Genomic DNA, 23,136 nt, shown 5'->3' with positions numbered 1-23,136 from the left:
GGAGGAGAAAAGAATGACAAAACAGCCCAATTCTTTCATTCCATGCCAAAAAACTGACTGAAGTTTATCCCTGTTTGCCCTTGGAACAATTAATGTGACGTTTTCCTGAGTGCCGTACTAAATTTGATTGTCAGTTATTGAAATGTATGTTTAAATCAGCAGTGATGCAACTCTAAATGCTTTTTTCATTAATGTCTTTGAATCCTTAACCCACTACCTTTGACACATAACAGAATTAGAAAGCCTTTTGGACCATTTGGCTGAAGTTGTGCCCTCACTACAGTATCTCAGTTTGCTTGGAAACATTGCTTGCCCAAATGAACTGGTCTGCAAAGAAAAGGATGAAGATGACTACCAGAGATACAGGTTAGTGTTTTCACTTGTAAATGTGATAAGGCATGAAAGTTGTGTTTTACTGCTGGAAAAATACTAAACTAAAATCAACCTAGAGTCTCAAAGAAACATCTACTCTGTTCTGAAAGCACTGTAACATTCATGAAACACCTGGGAATCTGAGCAGCCCCATTTCGGTGAGATCACCCTCAGGAACCCTGTTTCAAGAAACATTTCAGTGCTGTATAGCACATGTCTGAGCTGAGCAGGTGTGCACAGGATTTCCTGAATGTGACTATTCATACACCCCTACTCAAGGCATTTCCTTCTTTAAGGCCAAGATAAGGCAAGGTCTACGTACACTAAGGGTGACAGGCAATAAAAAAAAAAGAAAGAAAGAGTCACTCCACTGAGATAGCCAGTTGTCTTCTCTTCTCATGTTTGATATGGTGCTAAGTTGCTTCTACTGTAATTATCAAGGCACAATTAACACGGAATAAATGACTCCTCTTATATTTTGGTGCTTTACTCAGAGCAGTTACATTCTAAAAAAAAAACCCCAATCTTTATAATGTAATGTCAATCAGCTAGATTATGCAAGAGGTCATCTGAAATTTAATATAGAGGCTTGATAAAATATTATAAGTCCAACTGAAATGTTGCTAAAAGTTGCAAGGATTATTAAAAGAAAGACAAAACCAGAAAGAGTTGTGACTGATGATGATTATGAGTATAGATCCACAACTTTTTCCCAACTTCTGGAATGTCTGCTAACTGACATAATTTTCAGAGCTATAACCTTAAGAGCGGTGAGACATGGATTATGCAGGGAAAAAAAAAAAAAAAGAAAAAAGACATGAGATGTATTTTTCCTTGCTGCCATCTGATGCATTATTGCAGTCCTTGTGTGCTGGCACATTTCCCATTGGCTGCAAATGGTGTTTGGAGGCACGGCAGAGCCAGGCAGTGCTGGTCACCTTGCCTTGCAGAGCCTGAGCTGGCTTTTTATTAGGATCACCCACAGTACTGGGAGTTATAGAATAAACCCTGATCTTATCTTCAGGTAGCCCAAACTGTGCTGTAGGAGTTAGGATAAAACAACACAAAGTAGAGGAGACTAAAAACAGGTTTATGGGGAATTTATAGGCTTGAATTCAATGCATTCAGAAATGGTGTAGGTTAAACAGCAGCACAGCTGTCCCAGATGTGCATATATACTTTTTAGTTTGTTTCAGATTTTTGAGAAGGATTTCTAGGTTGTCAGACTGTCACCTTTTAATGATTTGAATCCAGCTTAGCTTGTAGCATTTTGGTTTTCATGGAGTAGAGCAGCCTAGGTTTAATAAAACATCTCCCATTGCTTTCACACTTAAGTGGGAGGTATGCCTACTATCCAGCTTACAAGACTATAATAGTGCTGTCTCTATGTAAATTTATGTGACATGTGCTCTAGAAAATTGCTTAAAAAATGAATGATATTTCTACAGTTTACTGTTTTTCACTTTAAGTATGTTTTCTGACAATACGTCTCCTATTAATCATTTAAGCAAAAGTAGTACGTTAAAGGAGCCATTCAGAGGCAAGAACCCGTGGTTCATTTAGTGCTCTCTGAAAAAATTCCTTATTGATTGACATCCTCTGTGCTTATGTGATGTAATATTTATAATATGTCACAGAGCCATACATCAAAACAAGCCTGTCCCTTGTTTCATTTCAGTGCAAAAATGTTGATTTCGGAGGAGAGGTCAAGGTAGTTTTAGGTCACATCATGGCAAACCACTATGTCAAAGTGTGAAAGGAGTCTATTTATATATCTGCTGGAAACTGCAACATTGCTTCCATTTTCTTTCCTCTCAATTTTTCAAAACCCCGGGTGTTTTTTTCCATATAAACTAGGTTAATTTAAACACTTTTAAGAAAGAAGAATGGGCTTCTAATTAGTTGAATGATTTATGGTTCTGCTGCTATCATGAAAGCTTCTTGATCCTTTTCCATTATTATTTGTTGCATTATATGAAATGTATTTGCTAGACAGCATTAGAGTCAAAACCCAAAACCATGGGTCGATCAATTGATCAATCTGCCTGTCTTTAGGAAAATATATATCACCTACATGATGGAACTGATTAGAACTGCTCTTCTAATTTTACTCTGAGTAGCTAATTCAGAGTTTTGAATACACATTGTGAAGCATCTTGAACACAACTTTTGTCCTCCAGTTTCAGCATTTTTTAATGGTTTGAAATAACATTTTTTCCTTAAAAAAAGTCCTTTCCTTTAATTTTGATAAATTTATCAGAAAGCATCAAAAGATTACATTTATGGGACCTTGAATTACGTAAAAACTTGAATTATGTAAACATTGTGCTTCACCATAACTTCAACTGGCTTTGTTTTGTTCTGAATGGGAACTTATTTTTTTTGTAAACTTTTGCAGTGACCATTGGAAACCACAGCTTCATTTTTCATTGAACTTTAATTTTGTTCCTACCGAGTTCAATTAGAGTTCAGGCTACTTAATTCCTCAACCAGAAAGAGAAAAGTGCTAGAAATCAAAGCTTTATCTTCTCATTCTCAAATCTTCTCATTCCAACAAACTGAAAAGATCTGTAAACCCCCCAAAATCTTCATATTAAAGGTATGAAAAATAATTAAAAAAAAAATTCAAAGTCTAGTGATTCACACTGATCTTAAAAACAGAGGTTAAAAGCAATATTACTTACTTTAAAAATAATTAGGTTTTATCAAAAATACTTGGAAAATATACAAAACTATGCTTTTGGTTAAGAAATTATCATCTGGTTCTTCAGGTTATCCATTGGTATACCATTTCTATCATTTCATTACTAAAGCTCTTTCCTAGTCTTTCATTAAAAGTACATTTTTATACTGAAACATTATTGTGGTTTTTTTTCTCATAATAGTTATTTTTTTTCTAAGAACCACAGAAACTTTTGAATGGGATATTTTTAGGAAAGAATAAAAGCTTTTTTTTGCCATCCCTGCTATTTCTTCTTACATTTCAAATGTGTAGGAGAACAAATTGATGAATAAAAAAAATCTCTGTGTTACTGGAATTTTTGCTTGGACAGAAAAAGAAAATTAGAAGTTCTCTTCTGTGATATTTTTATAGGCAAACTTGTTTGGTTCATTTTAAAGACTCATGAGGTTTTCCCATCATTATTAAAATGGCTTTATTTTCTTACTATTTTAAAAAATAATCATTCTCTTTTAAGCTTTCTGTATTTGGGTGTTAATATTTTGTGAAGGTACATCTTGGTGGTGAGGGCAAGGGAAAGCAGAATACTAATATGTAATGGTGATAGGAAAATTTAGAAGCTTTTGGCTCCAACAGGAAGCAAGAAACACAGAAAAATAGCTTGCAAAACAGTGTCCTCTAAAATAACCTAGTCTCCAGTCTCTGCTTTGAAGATTGCGTGAATGCAAAGGTCATGACCCAGAGATCAAAGTAACAGAAGTCAACACAGTAATTGCTGGTTGCTCCTGTTGTACTCACAGTTGGTCAGTCCTGTGGGTGTATTGTTTGCAGTGAAAACTTCAAACGTGGTGTTAGTGAACTGTGAAAAATCATCTGGGTCACAATGTATTACAAAGCATTTGTGAATGCTGCAGGTGACCTCACCTATTTTCATTAAAGCGATATGATTGTGGAGAATTCATGCCATGTGTGAAGTTTTCAGTGCTTGTTCATTCTTCTTTGCTCCTTATTGACATTTCCTGGAATGATGCATTCATTAAATGCTGTTGACATGGAAACAAGGGCAAGTGGAAACAAATGCCTGAGTTTATTTTAAATTAGCTTAAAAGTACATGGCCTAGATATGCTATCTTTGGCTGGGGGAGCAAATGATGATAACCTTATGAAGCCCTCTTAAGATGTAACAGCAAGAAGGGAAGTGCATGTGTATTGTATGAATTAACTTTTCAAGCTAAATCATCTATTCCCATTCCACAGTTTTGTCTGTGAGAACTTACAGGTCTTCTAGCATTTTCAGCATTCTTGCAGTTTTTGTTTGTTTTATTGTTGTTTTGTTTTATTTATTTTTTTAAAAAATTGCTACAGAATTTGGATGTCTATTTTAAGTAGTCTTGTATTTGAATGGTGATATAGATATCTATGTTCAATAAGCAGTAGGAGACTAGGAGTTCTCACTCAGTAATTAAAATAATGCTAATATACATGATGAGTACCAGTGAACTTGGTGTTGAGGCTCTCTTTCAGCAGGAAGAATTGAAGTCTTTACTTCTCTATATGTTCTTTATGTACTTAATTAGATGATTAGGGTATTCCCTGACATCTGTATAGTCTATGAGTCTGTGCTGCTTCAGTGTTTGAGTGGAGCCTTGTCATCTCACCAGCACGTGGAAAAGTTTGTGCTTGAAAGACATCAAATGGCCACACAAGGTCCATCTGAGACTTGTGCTGGAAGGGTTCATGAGCAGGAACAATGACCATGTGTTTGTTCAGACAACTAAATTGAAGTCCATAATACCCAACTTGTCTGTACTAACACAGTAAATCAAGGCAAAACTATAACTACTGTTACACATATAAAGAAAGATTTTTCTAGTTCGTAGAATTGTTTGCTACACTAAGGAAGAGCAGAGTGTGTTAAAATACTTGGAGGTGGTGTGGATTTCTGTGTGACTTGCAAGCCCCTTAGTTACGTGGTCCTCACCAAACAGTGCCAAGGCTGCTCGGGGTCTTATGTGACCCTGTCACCTACCTCGTGCCAACATCCTGCCCTCTCTTCTGGAAGAGGCTGCTTTAAGTTTATGGCTCCTCCTCCTCATCTGGGTATTTAACAAATGTTTTTGTTGCAGAGGAAATTATGTAGCCATATATAGGTTGTCTGGGGGTAGAAGGGTAAGTTTTTTGGGGGTGCAGAATAAACAATAACAAACGTAATTTAATTCACTGTCATAAACACATTTGTTCAATTCTTCCGATTTCATTTTTTTTTTGTCTTTCCCCATTAAAATGCTGATTTAAATAAGCCAACTTCAGGTTATTTATTTTTTCTAATTTACAATAATGTAACTGAGAGCATAATCAGCCATTCAAAGTTTGAAATAGGCATATTATTTTTATGTTCTATGATTGTTAAGGAAAGGAAATATAATAGCTCAGAAAATAAAAAAATGAAAGTGAACACTTTCTGAAACAAAGAACAAGTTGCAGGTATGATACAAGTAGAGCTGGATATTCCTGCATACTTTCAAGCAAACATTCCATGATTTTTCACAGCATGTGTATTTTTTATTTGAAACTTAAATATTGATGCACGTAGTACAGTTTTATATTCCAGTTTTTGTTAATTATAGTACAAACTGGAATACTATACAGAATATAGTTCTTACAATAGTCTTTCATTAAAGGTTCAGTGGAAGAGTTTGAAAATGTGCCTCTTTTCCAATACACTGGTAGGTCTGTGTGAAAAGTCTTAAAATGGAGCTTACTGCATACAGCACACACAAAATTGGTAAATGAACTGTTAATCTTTATTTTCATTTTTACTTAACTAAGATGGAAATAACATAAAATTTCATATTCTGTGGTCTTTTCCTATATCTGAGTGGTCCTGTTGATATGATGAATATTTGTTATGACCTTGTTTTCATGGGACTCTTGGCACCCATGCCAAGAGCCAAGGTGGGGGAGATGATTCTGAACAAAAGAAGGTGCAACTCTACTTAAATAAATAATTTCTTTAATCCATTGTGAATCAGATGATCAGTTTGCAAGCAATGATAAGTGGATCTGTAAGCACCTTCCTGGTGTGTCTAATTTTTACTTTTCTCTCTTTGAATCTCACTTTTATCCTCATCACTGAAGATAATAACCTTCTGTCACACCACAACAAAGGTGTTAAAACCCGGTAACAGCAGTTTCAGAACACATGGAACAGTGCTAAGTTTTAAAATTATTAAGAAATAAGAGGGGGGAGGGGGAATAGGGACACTCTGCCCCCCCAATTTCTAACCTAGATAAACCTTTCTAAACTCAATGTAGAATCTAGATGGATCTTTCTTCATTAACCAGTGTGCTTTTAACTTGTGATTTTACAAGTCTAAAACAGGTGCAATGTGTCATGCAATTTATGGGTCCCAGTGCCTGCCATAAAGTATTTTATGATGGCTGTGTTCTGTTATTAGTAGCTGTCTTTTTCTGCAGCCATTGGTGTTTGATAATAGTCTTAAAACACCCAAAATTACTTACCTGCAAGCAACATTCCATAGTCCCTGTTGACAGTTTGAATAAGTTTAGTGCCCTTTTGTTGTACTTTACCTTCAAAACAAACTGATTGAACCATCAATAGCTCCTGAAAGCTGACAGAGGCATGTCATCTGGTCTAACCCTCTGATAGTAGGTTATCTGTGGGAGTTAACCTCCCTGCATTGTTAACCGAAATGTTTTATGTACTAGGCAACTTTAGGATACTGCTGTGATAACCTTAGTAACTAAGTCATACATCACAGTAAAGAGATTTTGTGCAACAAATAACCCTGGATTAAATTTACAAGGGTTGAATTGATATTGTAGTGTGTTCATTCCCAGGCTTTGGTAATCCTTTCCTGTATTTTTTATGGCAAACTTGCGTTACATTTAGATTGAAGCTGCACCTTCATGTTTCTAGCTAAAATGTATCCAGGAAGCTTGCTGGGTTTTTTTTCAGCCATTCAATATGAATGTATTGTATTATTTTCAAATAGCATAGACACTTTTTATCCCACATTTAGTAAAAAGAATATGAATAAATGAGATTGCATTTTGAATCACCTTTTAAAATAATGAATTGCACATACACCTTCTTTCTACCAGAGGGATAATATTTATGGTACCTACTTTTTAGTATTTGCTTTGCTTAAGGAGTGCAAGTTTGAAAAAAAGAACCAACCCCACTGACTTGTGGAGCAGTTTGCTGTTTAATTTGTGTGGGTAGGGTTTTTTGGTTTTGTTTCTGGAATTGACAAGTACTAGTGCTAATTCTGTTTTTTGAAATGCAGTCAGGATGGCTTAAAAATACAAAAATACATTTGTATCAAGGAATGCTATTATAATTTTAAGCTCTTTTGAAATGATTGAGAGACTGACATTAGGGCTGTGATCCAAAGTCAGCATAGATGACAGTGCTGTCTTATTCTGTTGTCATTTTTGTTGCAGCCTGCTTTTCAATGGCATATTTCATTCCATCATTAAACATTTGCTGATTTTCTAATACCGATGTTTTCTTCACCTGAATATTCATCTTTTCTCACCCTACACTTAGTGGGTGTCTTTACTCATTTTTAGCTTCACTCTTCTTCACTCCTGACATATTGTTTCCTTCTGTACATGTCTTCATTTGAAAGAATCTGTTGTCATCAGAGCTTTTCTGCCAGTAATGCAAGATGGATAGCTTCTCCTCCAGTGAAAGATAAGGCCCAGCAAAATGCCAGGGAGGACTGGAAGGGCGGCCAGGAAAGCTGGAATGAGTCTGAGAATGTGTCTGTCTCATAGGTCTGTAGCTGCTGTTTAAAAAAAATGGTCTTAGGAGATGTTCTGTTTTGTGAAGTGACTCTCTCTCTTTCTTCTACTGATATAATTCCGAGCCATAGATTGAGGATTCACATTTAAATTGTCTGAGCATTTCAGAACTTAGTATTGTCGCTTCAGTTAACAATTTATGGAAGTGTTGCTTCAGAGGAATGGTGTACTTGATGGAAAGCTTTATTTGCACCATTAGATTTTGCTTGGTTTTAGAAGGGGGAGCGTTACAGTAATTTTTACATGTTTATCTGGTTTTAGACAACAGTATAATAAAATAAACTTTTACCTTTTGAAATCTTTATTTTTTTCTGTTTTTATTTTTTTTTCCCCAAAACATTATGCAGTTTTCTATTTCTTAAATTTCTTCCTCCCAGTACCAGAAGGGAATGGGTGTGATGAGGAGCTCTCTGACTGACTTGGGGTTTATGCAAAGCAGCTTGGCTAGGGAACACTATCATCACCTTTGTACCCTCTGCCAGGAAAAGCCTAATATTGCCTTCACTCTGCTTCACATTTGGTTGACTAAATGTGTACTTGAGGTGGTTAGATACTGGATTTGATGTGTTTGTGCCTTGCTTTGGTTTTGCTCAGCCATGTTCCCTCCCTCTACAGGTCAGAAGCCAATAGTATTTTTCTGAGGCTAGAAAGCTGCTATCCTTCGATATCCTTCGAGTAGAAACAATAAATAGAATATAATACTGATGAATCCTAATAAGAACTTGGAATTCTTATATTTCCCATAAATAGTCTCTCCCTGTGTGCTTCTGCCCTTATTCCTGAGCTGGGATCTGTATGCCATAAGGACACCTCGTCCCTCTGGCAGGACCAAATTGGAATTCTCCTTCCAAATGCTGATCATTGTGATTTTAGGGAAATAAAATAAAAAATCCAAAGAAGTGTTGGCAAATGGTAAGAATTCTTGCAGAGAAGTTGGCTGGCAATTTCCCATACCTCAGATTGATTTTCTCCCTCTGTGTGGGCTGGAATCTTTGGTATCACTCAAAATTCCTTTTCCCAAACAGGCAATGCAAAAAAATTTCCAAGTTATTCTGTTCCTTAGTATGCTTTATATCTCACAGAGCAAACATACATGTCCATGGTGATAATTGTGTTTGATCCACAGTATTAAATGGTTGTGGCTTCATTTGAGAGAATAAGGTAAGTATTATAACTTTGTACATAAGCTACATTGCATGAAAAAAGTAAATAGAGAAGACACAGGCTGTTGTTAATTTTGGCTGTTATTTTTTAGTCATTGAGTCTGTATGTCTTTGTGTATTACTGGATTTTTACTGTGTGTATTCTGATATCTGTCAGATATTTTGTCCTGCACAAATTGACAAACCTGAAATTTCTCGATACTCGGAAAGTAACCAGGAGGGAGAGAGAGGAAGCCCTGATAAGAGGAGCCTTCATGAAAGTGGTTAAGCCCAAGGATGCTAAGGTAGGAGAGTAAATGAAAGTGGTAACAATAATATGGTTTTTTTAAACACTATTTTTAAGTACCTCCAAGAGCCTGGCTGCATCTTTTGCTAAGGTAAAAACAGAGGTAAAACCTTTTAAATGAAAGGACCAATAAATGTGGTCAGTTGGGGGACAAAAGCCTTAGTAATTTTTTCTGTGTTTTAATGTAGAAACTTACAGGTACATGTCTAATGGGCTGTTGCCATGCGATCAAATTTCTGGTTTCAACCTCTGTTTCACATAGCAAAGTAGCTAATATGTGTCACTGAGCTGAAAAGAATATTTTTACCCTGTCCAAGGAAATGTAACAACTGTATGATATACTTTTGTGAAAGAATGCAATTTTTTCTGACAAGTTGTCCCCTGCCTTGTGTGTTAAACCCAAACTTCTATTGCAGAGCTTGCAACTATGGTGTTTATTGGCTTTCAGTGAAACAGTTGATTCTAATTTTGTATGATGTTACTTAATGTGGTGTCCTGCTAATAAGCATTGACAGCACCAGAGAGACAGTTTCAGTAATCTGAGCATTTAATACAGCTTCCATCAACTCTGGGCATCCTGCTGAAGCAATCAGAATGCGAATGTGAATTCTCCCCTTTTCCTTCTTTTTCCCTTGTTGATCAATACTTGATAACAGCAGTCTGTGGTGTGCTCAGAGTGCTTTAGCACTGCAGATCTTTCTTAAAACTCTGCTTAAGTTTTCAGTCTACTTGCTTTCTGTTTGCTGCTTTTTCTCTGAAGTATACCATCAATAATTTATTACAGATTTCCAATAATGCTGAATAATAATGTAGTGGTTATGGAAATGCACTGTTTGGTAGCATAACAGTGTTGCTGGATAAATGCATTATCATGAGTACAATTGCAGTGCATTACAAATTAATTCAGACTGATTAATTTATAACTACTAAAATGTTAGCAGTTCTGATACAAACATTGCTTTGATATATTGTTTACCACTGCCTTTAGTTATTTCAGCTTCATATATGAAATGAATGGAATAATTTATTTTTAAGCTGTGGTGGAGATCCTATTCACAGCAAACCATCTTTGAATCTGGCCAAATGCAACAGCTGAATTGTCTTAGGTAGAGCTTATCTATGTAATCTTTCACAATTCTAATCAGATTTTGGATCTGGTGAAGTTTTCTTTTAAATTTATCTACCAGTTATAGATATCTGTAGATATATATAAAGAGATCTCTTATTTAAGAGTTTACTCTGTGAATTGCATGCAGCTTAATAGTGTCAGAAAAAAAACGTGTCTCTCAAATTTAAAGTTACTTTTCAGGATTAAACCTCTTTTTAAGTCAATAGCTAAGGGTAAATTACTTAACAAATTTAGGGATAACATCTTTATCTTTTAGGTCTACAATTGAACGTTTTGTATAGTTTTGAATTATTTATCCATGAAGTCATATGATAAAGCATACATTTATTTCAGAAAATTTGCAGAAGACTCCAATTTACTGTTGTTTTTGCTATACTAAAGAGTTTCTTCTTTATAAATGGCTCAGTACAAATTACTGATGGCAAAATCATTTTAAATTATTTTTATGGCATGAATTAATGCTTCTTAAGGTGCTATGAAATTACTCTCATCATATGAAATTATATACATATCACAGAAGTGGCTAATTTAAAATAAATATTAAATTTGATGCAGGTATTATAAAGCACTCCAAATTGTTTTGGATTTGTTCTTATTTCCTAGGATATTCATGTTTATAGTATTACATGCATGCAAACTCTTTCTATGTCTGAGAAGACTCGTAGAATTTTCTCTGCATATATGCTGTGAGTTGCAGCTAGGTATGAGTACAGCTGTTGACAGCTCCACTTGAACACCACAGCAAGCAGCATTCCTCCAGAAATCACCAAGATGATGTGCACAATAACTGTACTTTTGAATTCTGTCATGTGTAATACATTGCATACATAATGGGTTTTTATTCTCTCGCCTTCACATTTCCTGGATCTTGTGTTTTCTGTTCATCAGTTCCACTCCCACGTAGCTGTCGATATTTTTGACCAGCTTCAGCCAGATTTAACAGGCAGGTACTGGTAATATATTTTAAGCTTTCTGCAGCTAGTTAGAGATTAACACCTTGATCCAAACTCCGAGGAAGATTGCAGCATATCCAGTACTGGTCATCAGAGAAACTCCTTAATAAGTTGGCATAGTGATATATGACCTTGATGATAATGAACTTCCTAGTAACCTAAGGTAGCAGGCACTGTGTCAGCCAATGCTACCAGGAAAGGAGATGCTGTGATTAGTGTTTATGTTGGTGGATGCCACATGAAAATCTTCTGCCAGATTTAGTAACAGCAGTGGGCCTTTCAGACCTGTTTATTCAGAGAAAAAAAAACAAAACCAAACCACTGAAAACAACAAACCAACAAAAAAAGTCCTAACTTACGTGGTGTCTTTTTTCCCCATTATGATAAGAAGGAGATGGTGTGGCTTATTCAGCATAAAAGGCAGACTGATGATCTAAAGAGGCTGTGATGTGGGGAGTTGTTTTCATTTTAGTCTTGACATGAAATACTTGGGAGAGCAAAATACCCCACCAAGAAAAAAATACACAAAATGAGAATAAAAGCAAGAAATTTCCATCTGACTAGCTTGTGTTTACTCAAATGCGAGAGTATCTAGCAATCACTAGTCATGACTAAGTCATAAATATTTTATTTTGTATAAATTCTTTTTACTTTCATTATTCCCTATTTTTTTTAACAGAACACTACACTTGTGCTTTGCTTCATTTCATCCTTTGTTGAAAATGCATCTGTTTGTGATATGACTGTCTTATGGAAAGATACAATCATTTATTAGAAAACAGTTTAATGTTACAGTGCAGTATTCCTTCTCACTATGTAGGTGAGCTAAACTTCAGTATTCTGTTATGTTTGTGTTTTCTTTTGTCAAAATATTGAACATTGTATCATGCCTGCTTTTAATAAAGACTGGGGAAGTCTGGCTGGATAAGAGGCATTGAGCCAGATGAGGAAGCCTTGTTTAATGACCAGACCATGACCTCATTTCACTGGCATAAGTGTAGCTCAAAGTGGAAGATGCCTGTCCAGTGTGAAGTGTGTTTCTGGGCATGACAGCATTTCACATCAGAAAGACAGCTCAAGAATACGACAGTCAAAATTGCTTAATTGTGTCCCAGCTTTGTAATTATTCATCTGTGCTTCTACAAAGAGTACACTTGTCATTTCTTGACATAATTATTTAAAACTGTACCCCTCTTTGGTTTATAGGTATATGAATTGTGCTTCCAACTGTTTCATTTTTCAAACTTAGAGATGCAAAGCAAATGTGATTTGAGAAAATGTGTTAAGACTACACATTTTTGCATTGCATATGATATGAATAAAATGAAATTATGGTGTATCAAAGTACATAATTCCATATTTTAAAGTCTGTATTCACGATCATTTAATCTAGATGATAAAATCTATTTAAGTGTGTTGCTATGAATAGATATATACTGTCATAAGTCTATTTAAATATAAATTTAATTATACATATACATATATTTCCCAGTATTTCTCAGCCCCTCTTCCCCACAAATATATTTTGACTTACTGCATTTTTAAGGTTAACACTTTCATCTGTTTTATCTACACTGGTGAAAGAAAGCAGAAGGAATTTGGTCACCAGTAGCAGTAGCTTATAGGGCCAAATCACTGGCAGATATATTTATACTTCCAAGTAACAAACTTAATATTAAATGTAGTTATTCTGCTTACTTGCAGCTTTACCAAAAGCATCTTTTCCACTGGTTGTAAGGGAACTCTGTACAAGTGGAAAAAAAAAAGGCAGTATAGGTGTTCTGAATTTTTTCAATATTTTTTTCACTCTCAGATGCATTGTTTTCATTGTAAGTTATAATTATGAAACCTGACATGGCATTTGTTCTCTAAGGAACTAAGATGGAGACACTGAAGCAGAAAGGCAAGTCTAATACATTCCAAGTAATAAATGTCTGTGATTCATGCCCACAGTGTTGCTTGAAGGGTAGAAGGAGATTATTTTATTATGATAGGAAGAGTAAATATTTAGGCAGTACCATTTAAGGAATAAAGTGAGATTAAATCTACATTGTTGCTTTCAGATCATTGGCAGAATTCTTGTGTTTAAGCTCACAGGAAAAGCTCTTTATCAAAGTGACCGATGCTGATATGTGCTTCTATTAAAGTCAGATGAGGCATAAGGAATGATTTCAGTAATTTTTATCCCAAACTATTTAACAAAAATCATACTTTTCTTGAATAGGTATGTTCTACCTGCTTCCATGAATATAGGCAAAACATTTTTGCCAGTGTATCTCATGGACCTTTCTACCCCCTCCCTTTGGAGAATAGCTGCATTGCTCACAATCTTTTTCATTTTACCATTGCCACTGTGTAGAGATCTTGGTTTATGAATTTCGACCTTACATGCAGTGTAAAGTCTTCTAAAGTAAATTAAAGAATCATGGTATCAGTGAAGTGCTAGCTCATAAGATACCTCATTGAGAGAGCTTCCACACAACAGGGTTTCTTATTGTCAGATGCCAAATTTTCACATACCAAAACAAAACAAGAATACAAACTTGAGACTCCAATCTAGACTGTGATGCAGTAAATAATATCTACCTTAAGGACATTGTAGCAGTCACACGGTGATTTTAATCTTTGGAAAGTTTATGTATTTTAAGCAGAAGTCTGTAACATGTTTGCTTCATAACCTGCTGTAATTCCAGCTGTCAAAGAGGGAAGAACAGATATGTGCGGGTCATATGTGCATTAGGGTAGGGAGAAAGACTCTTCTTCAGTGCTGGTTCTTACACTGATATTTCTTAAAAAACATCCTCATATGTTCTTTGGGCTGCTATTATGTGGACTAAATTTCACTATCTTAATTGCTATTAAATATACAGAAGGAAAAAGGTGATGTCTCTTTCCTAAAATTATTCCCTTAAAAAAAACTATATGATTGTCATGAAACTTGTGTCATATTAGCCATTAATGCTCCCAATGAATTTTTCAGATAGGAAGGGGTGTTATTCCTGGAGCTCTGGCCTGAATCCAGTTCAGGTGATTAAATCTGCCTCTATGGATTTTTCTGCAGTCTCCATTTACTAAGGCATTCTTCTCCACCTTCTGCCCTAAGCTGTTCAGTAATGTTGCAGTGTGCTAGTTAACCAGCTGCTACTTTGCACCTGAAAAGTCTGTGTCTTTCAGTAGTAGTGAGAAAATTGATTCCTTTGTAAGACTTGATATTTGTAAAGCACTTGGAAATTCTCTGACGAATGGAAATAAGCACTGAATATAATTGATGCCTCCATTTAATTGAAGAAATTATTGTGACAACTTTATTACTTCTGGGTTGTTTTTTGTTGGTTTTTTGTTTGTTTGTTTTTGTGGGTGTTTGTTGTTGTTGTTTGTTTGTTTGATGTTATTTTAAATTTTCAATTATGGTTTCAGATATATGGAAGCTTCAATAGTTAGATGCTGGCTTTTGTATTGTCTTCTCAGTCCATTAAATAAAATGTCATTCAGCAGAATGTAACACCATGATATCAGACAGTAGGATCACAATTGTCTTAAATTCTTAATGGATCAATATGGCTACAGCTTTATTTTATAGGGATTTTTTGTTTTGTTTTTCTTTTGGGAATAGGAGCACTACTGGTGTACGAGCAGAACTTCTTGTAGTTCCTCTTTTCTAATGCAATGGATCTCATTGTCAGACGACACCGGTGTTAAGCACAGGAGTTGTTCATACGTTGAATTTTGTAAAAGAAGGAAAATGGATTTAACAGGGCATTGGTAAAACTCTTGGCCAGATTTTGTCTATTCTTATGTTCCTATAGGTGATTCTTTATTTTTTTCCTGGACCCTAAGACACAGTGATTTTGGTGAGTTATTCCCTTTGAAGTAGTAGTAGTCTTAAGTATCATGGTTAGAATATATGTCAATTTTTAGCCATGAAAGAAAGGTCCAATTATAATTTTTCTTTCTGGAAGCTGTTTGTCTCAGCAATATTTCTGAAAGAGGAAATCAGTGGCAAACTTATCACTACCACAGGATCTACCTGGAATTTTGTACATGTGAAGCACCTGGTTTACAAGCTGGAAAGAGCTGTCACGGCTGATTTTGTATTTATTGCTTGTTTTGACTGTGGTTGGATGTCCCACAGTTTTCACAGCAGGCTTGGCAGGATATTTGTGTGCTGTGCTAGGATAAAGCCTGGCTTTGCTGACTCACTGACCCGAGAAAAGTTCCCCAGCTGTTAGAGACAAACATGGTTGGAAGGGCCACTGCCAGTGAGGACAAAGATTTGTTGTTGTCATCTTCTCAGGAGCATATCTTGCAGCAAGGAACAGCTAAAGGACCATAACTTCACCACGTAAAATGTGATGCAAGCACATTTTACAGCATCTTATCATGAAATGAGCGCTGATTCTGGGTTTTTAGTGTTGTTATGGTCAGATGGAGTCAGAGAGGAGAGGAACTAAGGGAAAGGTAAAATGAATGCACTAATATTTATAATCACTTTGGAAAAAGTGCAAATGCCTAAAAGTAGTAGCTTAGTACCATTTTAGATACTCTAAAGTATACAGCAGACCCTGTAGGGATGACAGATAAGTATCTTACATAGGAGATGTAAGTTTTTTTGAAGCCACCATGGGAGACCAGGCACGGATACTGTAGAGTGGCTAAAACAGCAGTAGAAACTTGTCTTTAAGCAGCTGAATCCTGCCTTTCCTGTTGTGCTAAAAGAGAGATTGTGTGCTTGAAATACTGGCAGGTCAAGAACACCAGAGCATTACAAAAAATAATCCTTCCCTTCACTAACATCAGCCAGAGTGTGGTCCAAGAGTCAGAAAGGGCTGTGATGAAGTCATCTCCTAAAAGCTCAAGCATATCAGTCATTCTCTCTTCATGAATGACTAAGAACATGACCAATTTAAAGCTGGTTTATGAGTTATTTCAGGAAAAAAAAAAATACTAATTTGTTTTCAGAGAAGGGCTAATATTTCTTCCTTTGTCTCCACCCTTACCAGAAATGTATAGGCCAAAGGGCTATTTTTTAAGAAATCCTGAACTTTTTTCTTACGAGTTTCCAGAACTGCTCCCTTTGTCAAAGAAGAAGGATACAACACAGTTTCATCTGCTCCCTTAAAATCATATTGAAGTTACAGATTCTGGTTCCAGTTCCTGAATGTTAACAGAAGCTGATGCTAACATTTTTTAATTTTGTCGTTCTTGCAGACAATGGTCCTGGCATAAAATCTTTAAGATTAGGTTATGGGTCTGTGTTTCAGGGGAAATTAATTGTGTGGATAAAAAGCTAAAAAATATTTGTGAATGAGGACTGGTGATCTCTTTGAAGAAATTAGTGAAATTATAAAACTTTTGCAGTAAACTGTTGCTCTAATTCATCCTAGAAAAATGTTCATAGGAATACATACAAATTGTAATTAAATCTCTAATTAGAAACAATTCTAAAAATAAATAAGGAAAATGTCAATCATATTCAAAATGTCAATTCAATTAAAAAATGACATCACTTTGAATCCTGCTCTTTGAATTATCTGTTTTAGAGGTAGGTTTTCTTGAGACTTTAGCAGACAGGGAATCTGTCCCTAAGTGATATGCATTTAATTTTCAAATGTATATAAGGTATGCTTCAGTTTTAATGTATTAAATGTCTTTTCATCAAGGAACCCAGTAAAGTCATACGCACTGTCCCAAAGATGATTAATTTCTCATTCAGCCTTGGTGGGATTTGAAAACCTTAGGTATTCTTTCTCGTAAAAGAATCTGTGGGATATTTGCTTAATGATTAAATTACTGTTGCCTTTGTGATGCTAACTTACGAGTTTGAAGCAGGAGATGAAGCTTTTTCTTGTGTCAGTACAACAAACCATGCTATGTATCTTATTCTGGTAAATTTCGTTAGGAAATGTATCATTTGGGTTAAAATAAAAGGTAAATTCAGGACTGAGAAATTAAGACTTTTTTTTCTTCACACATTATAAGACTAAACACACAACTTTGTTCATGTAACAGTTACAAACAGTTCACTGTGTAGGCCAAATGCTCTCTAATGCAGTAAAATTAAGAAATAATATGCTTTGAAAGTGATTTATGAGTGTGGTTAAACTGCCAGATTTACAAAGAAATAGTTCAGATCTTGGGAAGCCTCAGGAGTCACGTCAAAAATGAATTTGACCATGATTTAAACTGCTACTTTTCTTACATGACATTTAATATGTGTACTTTGGAGGCCCATATGTCTTTAATAAAATAGCATTAAGTTTTAAATATGATATGAATGCAGTTAGTTTCTAAATTCATAACCTTTTCCACAACTCCAAAATGCTAACCAATAAGGGAGTCGCACATGCAATAAAACATAAACCTTAGAAAATAGTTTTTTATTAGAACAGTTAGACATTTGGCAGCTGAGTTGTAATGTAATAAATACGTGCAGCCAATGTGGGTTTATCAGTCTTTGTTTACACTGTAAGCAACTGGGACCAGACAACTAATTATAACTGAGGAGCAAAGGTCATGAAAAGTATATTTTGTCCAGTGAATCTGTGCTTGCTAGGCAAACCCTATGATTCTAAGAAAAGTAATTTATTAAAAAGAAAAGTAATTTATTAAAAAGAAACTCTACAGCATGCTTCTCAGTTGAGTTTGTCAGAGAGTATGATGTTTATTAGTCATATGCTTTAAAACTGTTCTGAAGTACTAAGTGCTTCGAAAGTCATGAAAATATAGGCATGAAAAAACATACAAAAATTACAAAGGATTTCAATGCTCAGGAAATGGTGGCCAAAGGAGTTCAGTGTTTCATGAGAACAGCAAAATGGTAGTCCTGTCTATGCTGAAGTTAATAATAACAAAATAATACTATCATATTTTAAGGGGTATTTTTGTGCAATTTGAGGTGTTCTACTAATTTTGTAAAAATAATGTATTTTAACAGTACTTTCTGAAACACAAGCTAACCCACAACAAACCAGCTTTCTTGTTTGCTTGAGCTTTTACTCAGAACAGCAAATTCTGGTTTCCTCTACTTATTCAACATGCATAGAACAATACTGCAAGCCTGTTCACATTTTCCAGGTAGTCTGACTCTCTAAAGAAGGCTATTGAAATGGTTGTGGGAGTTGTGAAAAGATAGATTTTCTGTATACTCTGAAGTATATGGAGAGGTGGGGCATAAAAACTTGATTGTAGTATACTTTTTCCTTCAAAATGCTTTCAAGTTATTTGATTTCTGGTTAGTGTGGCTCTAGAAAAATGACAAAAACTGAATTTTAAAAGTCTGCTTTGAGATGTATTGCAGAGTATATATTCAAATGCTAATCTCTATTCCTCCAGAATTATGGGTCCCCTAGAGCATCCAGAAAATTATTAACAGCATGTAATCCAGCTCAGTTTGAATGCATCTTTACTCTGTTAGCCAAATCTTTACATAATACAAATCATTCTACCTATAAAAGCACAAATATGTTATTGTTCTCAACAGGCAATTTAATGCAGCTATAGGGAGGAGAATAAGAGAAAAGAAGATTACAAGCTAGCTGATCATGCTTTTATTTCTCTTAAATCTCTCAGCATTTCTCTGTGGTTGTACTTGTTTAAAGATTGTACACAACTGTGCCGTCTATATGATTTGGAAAGCAAATCAGGCTAAATATGAAGTTTCAATGGGTGCAGTTTTTAGGGGATTTTATACATTTATCACAAATATACATTTTACCTCAGAAGCAGTGCTGAACCTGTAATCTTTTTTCTTATAATTCTGTTGAAGACCCCAGTTTTGCTATAGAGAGCTCAGTTACATTTGCCACCCAGTTGTGCAGCTTTCGCTGTAGAATAGCTATTAAAGTTAATTATTTTCTGGAGGGTTTTCTCAAAAGGACTGTTATGGTGAATACACACAGAAAGCATATGAACAAGGAAGAAACCCATTTTATTGAAATAATAAACAGCTATCTCCAGCCATGCTGTGGAGTCAGGATCCTGCTCCAGTGGGATTACACAAATGTGACAAAGTTTAACTCACAATTCCCGTAAGCAGGAGGGTGGGTCACTCTGGCCTATGTGTGAGAACTGTTGTTCTTTATTGTTACACTCTGCTTGCATTTGCATTGTATTGCCCCTTGCATTATCTTGCCACCTGACTCTGGCTTGTGACTCTCACTGTAAAGTTTTTGTCATCTATACGATAATAATTCTTTTGCTCTTTTGTTTTGTTTTATTTTTCCATTAAGCACGTGTCATTATGTTATACATCTGCTAGCTAATCACCAATGATTGGAAATTTATGTAAAATGTTTAGATATGAGTAAGCAGTCAGCCTATTATTATTATTATTATTGTTATTATTATTATTATTATTATTATTACTAATTGCACACACACAATGTGACATAAATGTTGGCTTTAAAGTGAAAGGTGAAGGCAGTAACACAAGAGAAGTCTGTCTAGGAAGAAGAATCGAGTAGGAGAGGCAGTGAATGTTCTTATTTTACCTGTTTTCATCAAGCCCATTGAGCGTGAACTGGAAGAAACAGTACATAATTCAATAGAAGAAATATAATTTCTGAGTCTGAAATAGGGTGTCACCTGCATGTTTTGCAGTTAGCTACAGGTCTGGTCCATTGGATTGTTGAACATAAAGCATAAAATATATTTGCTGCTGAGTCTTAGACCTGTTCTTGGAGAACTTGCTCACTTTGCATGCATTTTGGCAGGAGTTTTGTGCTTTCTTTCATACTGCATATTGTTCAAAAGAAGTGTAACAAGCCACAATATTAACCCAATGCCCCAAGAGTGCTCAAATTTTTAACTATCTTCCTTTTCTATAATACCTCCCAGCTTTTCCCCTTCCTCTTATGTGATGATTTTTCATATCTTTATGGACTGAGTAAGACTCTACAGGGCAATTTCTTCTAAATAACAAGTCTAAGATTTTGTGTGCAATTTTGAAAGATGGAATGCTCTAACAGGCTGGGCAAAAGCACTGTATTTGTGACAGAAAATTTTTCTTTCACATGGAGAAAACCTTTGAATCCACTTTTATGTCTGTTGAGGAGGCCCTGAAGGAGTAGTCTGCTGTGTGAGCAGTAGAAACAAATGTAGATCTGTGCTGTGTCAAATGGTCATTCCAAAGCAGAACTCATTTAAATGTCTGCATGTGTTGTTCTACTTCCAAATCAACCAAACAATTGTTCTCTAAATATAAACAAGTGCTGCATTGGCAAGATTTTCAGCAGCAACTGTACAGGTAACAGCAGCTATACCTGAGAGGAATACTTTGGGTTTTATTGTTTATCTCTGACAGCAGAGAATTTGTACAGGGTGAGAAAATAATTCAGGTTTTTAGCTGGAAAATGTCTTTAAATTGAGCTCATGTGCTGGGCCAGAATGGTTTCTCAGTAAAGGACACACCTAACTTTCCGGGAAGTTTTGCTGCAAGGCCATTGGCAGTTGCAAAGTTAAGAAAGAAAAAAGATAGCATGAATTTTATTTTCCTGATTTATTTTTGAACGTGAAACTAGACATATTATTTTTCATAACAACTTTTTGATTTAAAGGCAACATCAACATAGCTTTGTAGGTCTTTTTCTGCCCCATATGTTTACCAGTTTCTCTGGAGGGAACTTCTGAAGACTTGTTTATGTGAAGTGTTCTTTTGCTGCGCTCTTTCCCCCACCACCCTGCAAGCAGAAATGAATAGATATGTTGTTGGTAGAGAACTTACTTGCTTTGTCCTCTTGAGGTCATATTTTGGCGAGTGGGAAGTCTATTTTTTGATTTGATAAACCCCTAGTGGAATATGGTTTGGCATGTAAAAGCTGCTGTACACAAAGCCAATAGTTGTCTTGTCCTTTATAGCCTGGTCTTCCACCTTCTGCCCAGAATTCAGGGGAAACCAAGGATCACTGGCTGAGGCAGTGTCATATGAGAACCACTGAAAATTTATGGAGCTCTAATTAAACCTCAAATACGCTAATTCAAGCCCTATAAATCTTGTGTAATACTGGTGCAGTTAACACGAGGGCTGATGTGGTCTGGGAGAACCAGGCAGATGCCTGATGTTCTCTGCAGTGTTACAGCTGGGAAGCACTAATGTTGTAACCCAGGCTGTCCAGTGATCCCAAAGATAGTCCATAGATGTTAATTTAAAGTTTACTTTCAGTCAGGGAATGTTGAAATGTTGTGTGCAAATGAACCAACTATTACAAATTTGAAGAGTCAGATTTCTTTTTCTGGCTTCACTTGCTGGGGAAAAGGTTTGGCCGAGGATTTTGCCTATACTACACTTATCCAAAAGTGAAAGTAGTTTCTTCCAACCCATGTATCAATAACAACAATGAAAACACTGCATTATCAGCGCTACTGTTTAGATGGATGCATGATATATCTATTCTGTGTGGCAGAAAATATTATACTTTCATATTCTTTCCTAAAGAAATAGATTAATCAAATACTAATATGCCATGTAAATTGAAAATTGTAGCTACTTAATCTCAAGATGGAGAAGAGCTTAAATTGATGGTGTATAATTTTTTCATCTGTCATATTATCATGGTGGAATACTTTTAGTTGGTAGAAACTTGCTGTAGTGAGAATAAAAGAAATCATTTACTTATCCCCATGACTGCACTTCTTGGCCTAGGCTGAAGGGCCTTGCCTTTGTATCTGTGCTAAAATCCTGCCTGTGATGCAGTGGCTAGAAACAATTTACATTATCAGTAGGGCCAGAATACCATGCTTTCTCTTCTACACTCTTCAAATACTTATTTTTCTGATGTAATTTGTATTGGAGAAGGCTTATTTTTTAAAAGGGACTATGGACTGTGTGTTTGGCTGACATGTAGGCTTTCAGTGCTGAAACAAGTCAGAAAAATGGCATAATCACTTTTTGCTGTTAGGGCTATAGTAAAACTGGGCTATCAAGAAAAGCAGATGGGCCAGGTAAAAAGAAAACCTTGTGCTCATGAGGCAGCCTGTGAGCCTCCTATTGGAGGAGTGATAGTGTGGCCCTGATGTGGATCTTGTGTGCAGATTCAGACATATGTTTGCATGCTATTTCCAGCCCTCCAGGATTTGAGAAGGTTTTTTGAAGGCTAAGAGCTTCGTTGTCTTTACAAAATCTTTTCTTACTCTGGGTTCTGTATATGTTGAGAAGTCTTTTAAAGCCCTGTGTCAGATCTGTTCTTCGTGTGAAGTCTTTATAAATATTTATATAGCCCTACTGAGGAAGAGTCAATCCATTAGACTGCTTTAGGCTAAGATTAGCACTTCTGAAGCCTATTTAACCAGATACGAGTTTACTTTATTTAATAACATTAAAGAGATAGTAAAAGAAAGCTTCTTTATCAGATAATGGTAAGATCCATGAAACAGGTTTATTAATGTCTAACTATCAAATTATACTTGCTTCAAAATTCATGGAAGTAGCATAGTAATTGCCTATTTGATTTCAGGCAGATTAACATGCTTGTTAATGTTGAAGCTGTTTCCAGTGTGTGCAAGGCCCTTGATGAGGTCAGCAGCCAGCCCTGCTTTCTTATTCCATACCCAGTGGAGCAGTGCTGGGCTGAGATTGTACAGCAGCTGATGCTGATTCTTCTTTTTCTTTTTTCCTTTTTCCTTCTCTAATACTTCATGGTGTTCACACAGAAGCATCTTGTGATTCCTACTTGAGTCATACAGATATCCATAAATGTATCAATACTTGCCACAGACAGCTTGCACAT

General features: G+C 35.6%; 1 protein-coding gene across 3 annotated transcripts in view; it reads left to right on the top strand.

Moving 5' to 3' along the window:
* Positions 1-23,136, top strand: part of LRMDA (leucine rich melanocyte differentiation associated) — a 615,153-nt gene that overhangs the window by 354,981 nt on the left and 237,036 nt on the right. For all 3 annotated transcript variants that reach the window (XM_015616989.3, XM_015616987.3, XM_033515529.1), the window contains 2 exons: positions 227-366; positions 9,203-9,329. In XM_015616989.3, coding sequence (XP_015472475.1) covers positions 227-366; positions 9,203-9,329 — 267 coding nt within the window. The remainder of the gene's footprint in view (positions 1-226; positions 367-9,202; positions 9,330-23,136) is intronic.

Source organism: Parus major, chromosome 6 (genome assembly GCF_001522545.3).
Source record: "Parus major isolate Abel chromosome 6, Parus_major1.1, whole genome shotgun sequence".
In the NCBI taxonomy this organism is placed as follows: domain Eukaryota; kingdom Metazoa; phylum Chordata; class Aves; order Passeriformes; family Paridae; genus Parus; species Parus major.
Note: the sequence above shows the minus strand (reverse complement) of the source record. Positions and strands in the feature narration are given on the sequence as shown.